Source organism: Dermacentor silvarum, chromosome 1 (assembly GCF_013339745.2).
Source record: "Dermacentor silvarum isolate Dsil-2018 chromosome 1, BIME_Dsil_1.4, whole genome shotgun sequence".
NCBI classification, from domain to species: Eukaryota; Metazoa; Arthropoda; class Arachnida; order Ixodida; family Ixodidae; genus Dermacentor; species Dermacentor silvarum.
The window spans coordinates 137879810-137892715 of record NC_051154.1 but is presented as its reverse complement, the minus strand read 5'-3'; the positions used below and the strand labels follow the sequence as shown (position 1 = coordinate 137892715).

The following is a 12906-nucleotide window of genomic DNA, read 5'->3' as shown; positions in this document are numbered from 1 at the left end:
GTAGTGTGTAACCAGTCTGAGAAAAATGATTTAAAAAATTCCGAAGTTGTGTCCGTAGCGCGGAATCGAACCAGGGACCCCTCGCTTCCGAGCGCGCGGCGTTAGCCCACTACGCCACGAAGCGCACATAGACAAACGCACCACGATGGCAATAAATACCCAACATTAACGAAAGGCCGCGTTTCTAGCGCGTTTCTAACGCGTTTGTGCTAGCGCGTTACGGCCCGTGTAAGAAGCTGGTGTAAGACGCTGTGGCCTCTCCGCCTTACCTTGAACGCGTTTCGAACGCGCTGCCCAAGGCGGTGGCAAGTCAAGTTCAAGTCGAGGAGCGTTTATGAATACGGGGGGTATACTCTCTCAGCAGTCATGTGATGGCGTCGGCAAACGCGGTGCACGTTCCGGCATGTGTAAATGGCTGCGTAAGACGCTGTGGCCACTCCTCCTTACTAGAGAGTACTGCTCGTTTCTAACGCGTTTGTGCTTAAGCGAGAGATCCGATGATTCCCTCCGGAGCTTCGCCCACTCATCATCATTCACCCCGTGGATATGCTGTGATTTTTTATTTGGCAATGCTTACCAGCATCACACAGACAGAGAGCAGCCCTTACAAGCTCAACTAACACCAACAGCACAAGTGCTTCTTGGCTAGGTCACATTGCCAGGTATGTTGCCATTAGCAACAAAGTCTGCCAATTCTGCCAGGTCTTGTAGAAAGTAGTACACAAATGTGCCTGTGAAGCAAAAACAGCACTTCTCTCACACACAAAAAAAAAGCATTTTCAGGTGGTAAAATAAAACAGACATATATAGGACAAAAAGACAGAAATAGGCATTTATATGCACTATAAAATGACTGCTTAACAACTTCTTACCCACAATTCATGCTCAAAAAGCAAAAAGGTGCAGTCCTGTTGCATGGTAAGAAATGTGCATTTGCCTATAATCCGGTCTCTAGTATTCATTTATTCATATACCTAAAGGCCATTGTAGGCATTACATAGGAGGGAATGGCAATACAGAGGGGTTACACTCACAAATTAATTACTAGAAGAAGGCAAAAATTTAGAGGTCTATGTTGAACAGATGCTTCAATTTAACAACAAATGAATTGTGATCGCACAGCAGTTATGTCGCTAGGCTCCAATGGTAAGTTGCAAGAAACAGTGGAGAATTACGAAGCAAGTTAGTGCACAAAAACATGGGCTATGCTTTAAATGTGCGATCCAAGCGTAGAAAGATGAGATGGGCTAGTTTGATATGGATTCTGAAAATAAAGACTCACTGTGATAATGCCTGTAAAATGAAAATGGTGTAGCAGCACCAGAAACACGCAGACCTGTTGACGCCGTCCGCCTTTTCCCCGCGTTCGTACCGAATGCGTGTGGCGTCTGTGACTGTTGCCGGTGCCTCTGGCAGCAACTTGGAGGTTTTCAATGTGCGCGAACAGTTCCGAACTCTTAAGTGTATTCGCGAACAAAGAAGCTCTCGAATACACGCAGAATTGCCGCGCGAATGGCCGCTTGAGGCACTTTGCGTGTATTCGCGGGCTTTTTTCACACCAGGAAAAACACATTTATGTAGCACGTATTGAGCAACAGAAAGCTATATCGGGAGTTTTTCATGTTGCTCTACAACTTTCTCATTGACACTTTGCTAATTAGGACAGTAATTCTCGAGTTAGAGAATTAATTACAATTACCTAATTAAATCTCGGTAACGAAAAAATTACTGGCAGCTACTCCACTTTACTGGAAACAATATGCACTAGGTTTGCTTTGCGTAATGCCAGTTCCTCTTTTTTAAATTGTGCTGCATGATAGCTGGGACACCCTGTATTCAATTTCTGAAATTTAGCTTGGCATTATTTGCTCAATTATATGCAGAAAAAACTAGCACAAGAATTTTCTCATATTAAAGTTATGAGAAACATAATTATAAGCAAAAATAAAGAGATAAAACACTCCTTCAGTTCACAGCAGAACTGAAAAGCCATACTGAACAAGTCATACTTCGAAAATGGAATGCTGTGGTTGCGTCAATGTATCCATCCAGCCATTGATATTCATAAAAGCAATTTGGAAAACATACTTCTTCATCATTACCCCATAAGGCCTTCCAATGCGAACTGTATAAACTTGATACGTACAGATGTTGAGCTGCCTGATGAAACTTGCCATGTTGCTGTGCTTGAAGTAGAGTGGCAAAAGTTCCTTGGCAAACTGTATCTGGTTGTGTATTATAAAGCTTTGGCCATTCTGCAAAAAACAGTTTAGTGTGGATTTGGGATGAAGATGAGCACAGCACACAGCTCTTAACTAGAATGTAAGCACTGAATGCAACTAGCTTTATATTTAAAGGGCAACTCCAGTTACTTTTCAATCTGAAAACTTTAATTTGGATTATATGTTCCGCTGAGCACTTTGTTCATGCATGCAAAACAGTGTGACTGTGAGCTGTACTACTTATAATAGTAATAAAAATAATACTTCAGCTGTTTAATGTTGTGAAACTGTACAGTGCGCTATGAAGTTCACTGTATTGGAAGCCTACAGATCTCTTCTAACCACCTATGGTTTTTTAGCTAAATCTAAGTAAATGAGCATTTTCGCATTCTGCCACCACTGGAATGCAATTGCTGCAAAGAGTGATTGAATCCACCACTTCACGCTCAGCAACCCAATGCCAAAGTCACTGAACAAATGCGACATACGTGATTAATTAATGCCCATGTCAAGTGTGCCCTGTGCCGCACTGTCCATCAACCAGAGGCATTTTAACTTTTGTTACTCAGTGCTGCAGACACATCATGAAAGGTGCTTAGTGCCCTTCTAAACAAATAAAGTGGTCACATGAATGGGCTGCTTGTCTTGATCAGCCCATTATTCCACATCTTCTGACATTTCACAAAACTCAGATAGGGCAACTGAAGTTAGTACCAGAAAATTTTTAAAATTAAGAACTAAAATACTGGATCATACTAAATCTTAGTTGTGTGCATGCTGCCACATGCAAAAACTGGAATAAGCACTGACCAAACTATTTCAACAGGCCCTTCACAGACAGCATAACCTTCTGTCGCCGCCTGCCGGTAGCTACAGAAAGCAGCCATTCAGGGAGGGTTGCCACGTGTTGCCCACTTCTCTGGAACACGCTGGCAACCCACTCTAAACAGCTGCTTTCTGCAGCAGGCAGGTGTCAACACAAGTTTATGCTAGTGCCATCTCAGCAGCAGCTTGCCTCCCTATAAACGAAGGCAAATTTGAATTTTTTTCTTAAAAACCAGGAGGTTATTTGTGCGAAGTGTTGTATTTAATGACATACACTGAAATGCAATATGTGTGCAAAATTTCAGCGAGAACAGAGCAGTGGTATGTGTTAAATCTGTTTTTCTAAAATTTTAAGCGAAATATGCACGTCCCTGTACATAGTGAGTGCACTGAACTGCTATTGGATCTTAATAGGGGTATGCAAGTAGTAGTTTTTGCGATCGAATTGAATACAAATAAACTAGTGCAAGAATAAAATCAAGTCGAATCATATATTGAAGAACATTCTAATAGTTTGCAAATAATTTAAAGCCATGTCGCCATTAATATAAAACAACTTTCACATCCTAGCATTCAAAACATTAGAAGGTTTCTGTCATAACACCGCACATTATAAAGCAGCTTTATTAAAAACACAAAGGGAGCATTAGGAATAAATATGCAGTTTGTTTGCACACTCCGGGTTCTTCAGAGCATACGCAGTCATGCATTATCATAAACGTTTAGAAAAGTAGCCTTGTGGTTCAATTAACATCTGTGTTTACCTTCGCAACCAAGCCAGAAATACGTGTCATCTATGACGGTGGAAGAGCAGGGGAAGAAAAACCAAACAGACACACACACACACACACTTTTTTTTAATGTTTAGTTCGAATGGTCACGGCAGATGGTGCCTATTGTATCATGTTACCATGAAATATCTTCAGATTTAATGCTACGAGAGGACACAGGTGCTGCATCACTAAATAATACGAAACAATACCCACTGCCAAATGCCATGTCTAAGCAAAATGTTACTGAGAGTGATTGTGGTCTAGCCAGAAAGTCTGGTTGTAAAGTTATGTCCACATGAGGATAGGAAGGAAGTTGTAACATTTTTTTTTTCTTCAATTTCACGTTTGATCATGCACACTCAATGATATGAAGGACTTGAAAGCTATTAGGAAACATAGTAGATTTTCGAATAGTGACTATATGATTTGACTCGAATCGAATAGGACAATATCCCCTTTCTTTTTTGAAAGTTTCAAATTTTCTCACACCCCTATATCTTAATCATTTATGAAGCAGTAATAGTAGTAGTAGCAGTAGTAGCAGTAGTAGTAGTAGTAGTAGTAAACTACAAGTGATAAATTTGTTCTTTTTTTTTTTAATTATGGGGTTTTACGTGCCAAAACCACGATCTGATTATGAGGCACGCCGTAGTGGGGGACTCTGGAAATTTGGACCACCAGGTGTTCTTTAACGTGCACCTAAATCTAAGTACACGGGTGTTTTCGCATTTCGCCCCCATCGAAATGCGACCGCCGTAGCCGGGATTTGATCCCGCGACCTCGTGCTTAGCAGCCCAACACCAGATAATTTTTATTTTTTTCTAAGCACACAGATTAAAAGGCTTCTGTGGGGAGTAACTAATTATAGTATGGTTTGTCTAAAATTTTGCTGGAGCAAGTAGACAAAATACACATCGGTGGCCTGGTTGTAAACAGAGGTTTTGCAAGATAACGTAGTTTGGTCTCAAACAAGTGTGCTAATGCAATATTTTGGTTTTCTAATATGCAAACATAGATTAAAGGGTCACTAAAGAGATACACTAATGCAATTTAGATTAAGATTATTCTTACAGAACTCTGTGTGCTTATTGGTGTTATTTTGTGGTTTATAGTTTCTTTTCTTCTTCACCCCCCCCCCCCCCCCCTTTTTACACTGGAAAACCAGTTCCGGTACATCAATGTGACGTCACGAATCTCAAAGTATTATTTTTTGTATTTGGGCCATTCTGACTCGGGAAAAGTTCTTCAAGCTTGCCAAGTTCAGTCATTGGCTCCTTCAGAATAGAAAGCAGTCCATTTTTTACTGATAACAGATTAACTCAGCACATGCAGATGCCATATATGCATCACGGCAAGATGGTGCGAGAATAACAAGGTAGTGAATAACAAGGTAGGCGCCGACTACGGGGGCCCGGGGCGGGGGGGGGGCTGAGCCCCCCCCCGCCCCTAAAATGTCATTACCGCAGTTCTGTTACCTACATAATTTGAGGATTCTCTTGCGTTCCTTCCATATTTTCACGTTTGTTATGGCTAAAAGCTTACGGCACCATTGTTGGCGCGGACCGTGCACGGCTTTCAATTTATACTTTCGCTTTATTTCGAGAAATCCGGACAATAGGAGGACAAGCGCATTAGAAGCACCAGCGGCGGCTACCTCATCTGTGTTTCCTCACTTAAAATTTTTTTTTTTAATTTCCGCTTAGAACACCACGTACAGAAACAATGTATTTATATATACAAAGCAGAAAGTTTATTATATTTTTTAAAGAGAAGGAGGTAGCCAACTAAATGGATAGCCTCTACCTAGAGAATGAATATGTTGATGTGTGTTCACCTCACTTCAAATTACTTTGCGTGCTTTTTTGACCCTGAAAAAAACCTGCAGACTTCAGTGACCCCTTCGGCAGAGTCTTCTATCAACAGCGTGTGAAAAGCACTTGAGTGATATGTGTCTCAATATTGATTCTCTTTCCAGTAGGCAATGTTAACAACTGGAGACAAAATAAAAGAAAAAAAAAATCTTCTAATTATTTACAACATTTACGCATTAGGGATGGAAACGTCGCATCTGCATGCAGAGGCCATAAATACGGGGTGTTTCAGCAAACACTTTCAAAAATTTTTTTAAAGGTTGCCTGTGGCAGATAGCACAATTCTAGTTCATGGGCTTGCCTACTCGAAGAGGTGGACATTACTTGCACAAAAAATTGAAATGCATAATCGACTAATTAAAAAAAATCACCAATTAGGTTTTTAACATATTAACTTATGGCCCATGTTGCAATTTACAAATTCTAGCCGTGGAATTCGCAAGGTGGATGCACTAGGAACTAATTCTCAGGATGGCACCAGTTTCGAGATATTATTTTCCGAACATTGCAGAGAAATGCATTGGCGTTCCAGTTACTTTTGCGCTTACCCGCCGTGGTTGTTAAGTGGCTATGGTGTTGGACTGCTAAGCATGAGGTCGCGGGATCAAATCACGGCCACGGCGGCTGCATTTCGATGGGGCGAAATGCTAGAACACCCGTATACTTAGATTTAGGTGCACGTTAAAGAACCCCAGGTGGTCTAAATTATTCCAGAGTCCTCCACTACGGCGTGCCTCATAATCAGATCGTGGTTTTGGCACGTAAAATCCCATAATTTGTTCTTTTCATACTTTTGTGCTTTGATGCATAAACGACTTTTTGTTGAGAAAGTGGCTGGCACGCCAATGTATTTCTCCGCAAAGTTAGAGAATTAATATTTAGTTCAAAGTGGATCCGCACTCCACGGCTAGAATTTGTAAATTGTATCATGTGCCATAAGGTAATTAGCTAAAAACTTAATTAGTTAATTTTGTTAATTACTCGGTTATGCATTTCAATTATTTTGTGCAAGTAATGCCCGCCTCTTCGAGTAGACGAGCTCATGAACTAGAATTGTACTATCTGCCACAGGCCACCTTTAAAAATTTTGGAAACTGTTTGCTGAAATACATTGTATATAGAATTCACTCAGTAACTGAAATGATGCCAAGCCGGATTCACTCAAAATCAAAATAAATAGAAGTCTAGAAGTCATGCGCAGCAGCGCTTATACTCGGACTCAAAGTACTAAAAAAATAAAAAGAGTGCAGTTTGGCCGGGAAGGCGAAGCAGTATTAGTGATAGCGAAGTAGAAGACAATTACACGAAGGAAGATTCTTACCGTGTAAATCCGCGTAAGGATCGCACCCATGTAAGAGCCACACCCCCAACTTGACAGCCAATATTAAAAAAAAAAAAAAAAAAACATGCAACCGAGAAGCAATCGCGTTCCATACGCTGATTCTGATCAGGCTTAACAACGAATTTTCGCGTGCAGCGTACTTTCTCGTGTCGCTACTGGATGTCGAGAGGAGGCGATCGCAGAGGTTTACGGCGGATTTCATAATTGTAGTTGGAAAAATGAGGTCAAATGGCCCGGTCCCATGAAAGGCTCGTCAAAATCGCGACAGTAAAGTGTGGCCCTTACACAAGTCTTATACGTTAGTTATAGTGGCCATATAAATTGTAGTAAACATTCACCTAAAATTAAAATAGTAAGCATAGTGGACACAGTGGACATAGTAAGCACGGACCATGTAAACCTGTAAATACCTCACTGGATGACATCGAGCACTCGCTTTCACAACGCAAGCATTGTGAAGAACGCCGGCAGCGGAGGCGAACGGTTCGTACAGCCGCGCGATTCAGCGCAACTCTGAAAATTAGACTCATCATCATCTGCCTATTTTTATGTCCACTTCTGACGGCCTCTGTGAGTGATCTGCGATGACCTCTGTCTCTTAACTCTGCAACACTAGGGGCGCAGAAAGACAGCCCGGCAAGGAAGACAGCGTGCATGAAGTTAGCAGCCATGCCTGGTCGCCCTTTATCATTGCACCCACCAATGATTACCAACAATTAGATATGGCATGCGGGCCCCATAAGCGTCAGCTGCGCACAGTCATTCACAGCTATGGCAGGTCTAGAGGAGAAGACGCGTGCTCTCCTTCCCATTCGCGTTTGATTACGTGACCTACAACTAACCCGAATATTGAGTGCATGGCAAATAATGCCATCAAGCCGCCATCCTTTTCAGCTCACTGTTTCGTGCTTTTTCCCGCACAGGGTATGGTTCGCTCATGTATATGGCTTTTGGATTTAATGCGGAACATCACGGCAACGACAACCGCGACAATTTGCCTGAAGTGTCGATATAATTGTTTTCGCCATAAAGCTAGAAGTAGAAAATTGTTAGCAGAGGGTATATATATATATATATATATATATATATATATATATATATATATATATATGGGTAGATTTCGGAAAGCTAGTTGCCCCCCCCCCCCCCCCCGGAAAAATTAAAACTTTCCGCTTATGTTTGCTTTTGTGCTTTTTCTGACTTACCAAGCCTCTTGTCATGATAAGAGTGGCTATCTTGGTATTATAGAAAGGTAATTTACTAATGCTGCTCAAATAATGTCTTTTTACTATCCCTTTAAAAGGCTCCTGTGAGAATTGACTTGCTTATGATTTCACCTGTGCTATACACAAGTTGTCATAAATTGTACTGGAGCAAATAGAGAGATGGCTCAAGCATATGCAGTGGTTCTGTAAGATAGCATGTTCCGCTGTGTTTCCACGTGGAAGCTACATGATGACAGAAGCATACAAATGCATTGTTTCAGTTGTCTAAAATACAAATATAGATTAGAAGGCTTCAGTGGAGGCGACATTATGTGGTTTGGCTTCTGCTCTACACTGTTGTTTGAAATTTTGACAGTGTAAATAGTCAAAAGGCAGGTATACAAGGTGCTTTTTTCTTTAGCTCACCAACTTTTTAAAAATTGCCTGTGGCAGATAGCACAATCCTAACCCTTAATCTAAATTACTTGATCAGGCGGCCATTACTTCGAGAAATCAAAATGCTTAATTCAATTTAACGTAATTATGATAATTAACATTTTAATTAGTTCCTTCACGGCACATATTTCAATCTACGAATTGTAGCTAGTGGGCATGCAAGGCATACTGATTTAGAACGAATTCTCGGGACTATGCCAGTTTCGAAATATTAATTTTCAAAGTGTCCGACAAAATGCATTGGCGTTGCAGTTAATTTTATGCTTCAATGCACAAAACAGTATTTTATTAAAGAAGTAAATGGAACAACAGTGCATTTTTACCACAAGTTTGACAGCACATATCTGAAAACTGGTGCCATGCTCAGAATTCCTTCCAAGTTGATATGCCTTGCATACTCACTAGCTACAATTCGTAGATTGAAATATGTGCCATAAGGTAATTAATTAAAAAGTTAATAGCATAATTGTTAACTATTCAATGAAGCAGTATGATTTATCATAGAAGTAATGGCCGCCTCATAAGTAATTTAGACCGAGAGTTAGAATTGTGCTATCTGCCACAGGCAATCTTTAAAAATTTGCTGCAGCTAAAAAAAAATATACCTTTATAGCCCGATCACATGCAGAGGTTGTTTAAGACAGCATGCGATTCACACGACTTGTTTTTTTCACACCGAAGCTTCATGCCAGAAGTGCATCAACAGTCTTTTTTCGGTTGTCTAAAATGGAAATATAGATTAAAAGGCTTCAGTGAAGAGTGGCTTGTTAAGGTTTCTCTTGCGCTATACATGGTTGCCACAAATTTGCTGGAGAAATGAAAAAAGGCAGATAGATGGCCCAATCACGCACGGAGGTTCTTTAAAGGGCCCCTCGCCCCATTACAAATTTTAGTTATACACAGGAAGTACTAGAACACTGTCTAGGGATCATTTCCCCAACCTAATTTTTCAAATAAATGTATTATATAATACCAATATACATAATATATAATTCAATTTGAATGATATAAGAAATTGAATGACCTGTTACCATACCGCCAAGAGGCAAGCACGACTGCCAACAGAAACACTCTCTCCCTCTGCCTCGAGTAGCGTCCACAAGCAACATTTCATCCCATCCTTCTCCCATACCGGAGCCGAGGGACTGCGTTGGGTTCACGTGACAAGCCCCGGCTATTTATAAATTTTTTTTCTATTCCTTCTTTGCTGCGTGGCACATTTCTGGTAGCGGTGTTGCGCATTCCGCATTGGATGATTTACTGAAGTACTGGTCATGGTGAGTGACATTTCTAGGACTGCGTTTTATGTCGCAGCATTTGTGCGTGTTACCTTGACTCTCTAGTTGGGAGCGCCAGTTCCTCGAGAGGGAGGACGCGCATTCTTTCATTTTGAAACTTCAGCTGTTTTCACAGCAGGCAGCAGTGTAATACTTTGCAGACACGATCGCCAGTGCGTGAATAATGTGCTGTGCTTGCCTGTTTAAGGTGGCCAAACCTGGTGAGGGGACCTTTAAGACAGCATGCAGTTAGCGCAAAAATGTGTTTTGGTTGTCTGTGACAGAAGTATAGGTTAAAGGCTTCAGTGGGGAGTGACTTGCTTTCCATTTCTCTTGTGTATACAACACTGTCACAAAATTCGCTGGGACAAATACAGAAATGGCAGATATATGGCCCCATTGTGTCTGGAGATTTCTGACGAGAGAATACAATTTGCACAACCAGTGTTTGACACAAGCTTCATGCCGGAAATGAATCTACAAATGGTTTTGGTGGCATAAAACAATAGTTGCTGGTATAAGTATCTTCATCGTCAGTGGCGCTCGTGCCAGAAATTTTGTTCAGGGGGAGGGGGGCACGTGCTCGATGTGCCACCCCCTGGCCACGCCAATGGTCATTGTGACTTTCCAAATTCGTATCAGCATTTGTTAGTTTTTTTTTCATAAGAAATAGAAATATATGTTAAAAGGGTTCAGTGGGGAGTGACTTTCGTAAGGTTTCTCTTGCACATTACATGGTTGCAGCAAAATTTCCTGGTGGAAATAGAGAAAAGGCAGATAGAAAGATGGCCCAATCATTTATAGAGGTTTCTTTTTTTTTTTTTTTTTAATACAGCGCACAGTTTGTCCAAACTGTGCTTCCACACCAAAACTCCCCACTAAAAGTGTGCTAAAAATGTGTTTTTGTTGTCTGTGAAGGAAGTATAGGTTAGAATAGCCTTAGTGGGGAGTGACTTGTTTTGGGTTTCATTTGTGTACACAAGGCACTCACAAAATTTGCTGGGACAAATAGAGATGGCAGATACATGGCCCATCCTGTCTGTAGAGAATTATCAGATAAATGGCACAATCATTTGTGGAGGTTCCTTAAGAGAGCATGTAATATGCACATCCTGTATTTCCATACAAGCTTCATGCCAGAAATGAATCTACAAATTGTTTTGGTAGTATAATACGGGTGTGACACGACGCACTTTTGATCGCGATCAAGCCCGATCCGGATCGAATTTCTCGGTCGTGATTGGCACCTTTGCGCAAACTGCGCGAGGGAGCCAATCGCAGTCGGGAATTTTGATCCGGATCGGGCTTGATCGCGATCAAAAGCGGTCGTGTGACACCGGTATGAAACAACAGTTGCTAGTATGAGTATCGTAATCGTGACTTGTCAAATTCGTATCGTCATTTACTTTTTCTTAACAAATATAAGTATTGTCTAAGAGGTTTCAGTGGTGAGCGACTTGCATAAGGTTTCTCTTGTGCTATACAAAAAGCGGTCGTGTGACACCGGTATGAAACAACAGTTGCTTGTATGAGTATCGTAATCGTGACTTGTCAAATTCGTATCGTCATTTACTTTTTCTTAACAAACATAAGTATTGTTTAAGAGGTTTCAGTGGTGAGCGACTTGCATAAGGTTTCTCTTGTGCTATACAATTTTGTCACAAATTTTGCTGGAGCAAATAGCGAAAAGTGTCAGGAGCGGGGGATCTGCAAGATGCAGTCGCACCAGGGTGGTAAGTTCAAACGATCTGCGCCACATGGATATCAGATTGTTATATATATATATATATATATATATATATATATATATATATATATAATAAAGGAAAGCTGAAGAAAGCGGCATGTGCTAGGCATGATTAAATTAAAGGGAAAAGTGCCAGAATGGCTCGTACTGCCACCACTACTACTGCTTCATTACGCCACACTGCAGGTCACTATTTACGGCGCAGTATAACTCCAAGAATGAAGCGAAACGTTACATAAAAGCAAGGCAGAGATTCCGCAGCGAGTTAAACGGCTAGGCTGCAGAATACGAGATCAGAAGAAAAGCAGCGCGAAATTGTAACAAGCGGTTAGTACATGCGCGTTGTTGGGTTGCCGGCCGACTTCAATTGACAAAATAATATATTGCACTAAGAAACGCCGTTTTGTAAACAGGCGACAGACACTCGCAGATGTACGCTACGAGCGTCTGATGTGGTGACAGGCACATGGTAGCATTCCAAAGCAGACCTAGGTTCGTTTTGGAATACACCATCACCTAGCCCTAACCAACCAACAGCGAGGAGAGACATACCGAGCTCCAGCTGATCAAGTCGTTGCATTTCTCGTCTTCGACAAGTTTCCATAGTTTAACTAAAAACGCGGGAACGTTACTGGCGCCAACTTCTGTGGTATGCATGGTAATGTCGTCACTCACTGAGATCAGCAATATTACTGCTCTGTAAACTGATAATCATTTCATACTTTCGTGGTTTCGGCAAACACGGTTGCTAGCACTGCTCGGGTTTTGGTCGGTTACTGGTCGAAAATCCCTAGATTTTCTGCAAAAAAATTTAGATACTTTAGTCGAGATATCGCAGATGTTCATAAGTACGAGCAGCGGTACGGCGAATGTCTGGGTACTTGCATACGAACGCAAGTACCCAGACAACGCAACCCTGTCAGAAAAAGCAGTTGACTCCAATTGGGAAATTTCCAATTGGTACCAATTGGAAAATTTCCAATCGTAAATTAGTACATAGTAATTGGACCAACTGGAACGTGACCTATTGGTTTTTGTTGGAGTGACCAATTGTACCCAATGGGTACCAATTGGTTGGAATGACCAATTGCACCAATGGGAAATACCAAAAATACACATATATATACCCCACAAGGCAAACCTGAATAGGATTCCAACTGTCAGAAACAGGTTTGCTATAGCCTTAGT

General features: G+C 41.2%; 1 protein-coding gene across 5 annotated transcripts in view; it reads right to left on the bottom strand.

The window, feature by feature from the left end:
• Positions 1–12488, bottom strand: part of LOC119436099 (heat shock factor protein-like) — a 125641-nt gene extending 113153 nt beyond the window's left edge. Inside the window, exons 1-2 of one of the 5 annotated variants that reach the window (XM_037702845.2) lie at positions 12271–12488; positions 2147–2255 (exon numbers count right to left, since the gene is read on the bottom strand). In XM_037702845.2, the coding sequence (XP_037558773.1) occupies positions 2147–2255; positions 12271–12375 (214 nt within the window). In that variant the 5' untranslated portion in view covers positions 12376–12488. Of the gene's footprint in view, positions 1–2146; positions 2260–3032; positions 3126–12053; positions 12196–12270 lie in introns of those variants that run through there. The other 4 variants (XM_037702844.2, XM_049660912.1, XM_049660913.1 and 1 more) reach the window with 4 other exon arrangements.
• Positions 12489–12906: the final 418 nt, after the last annotated feature.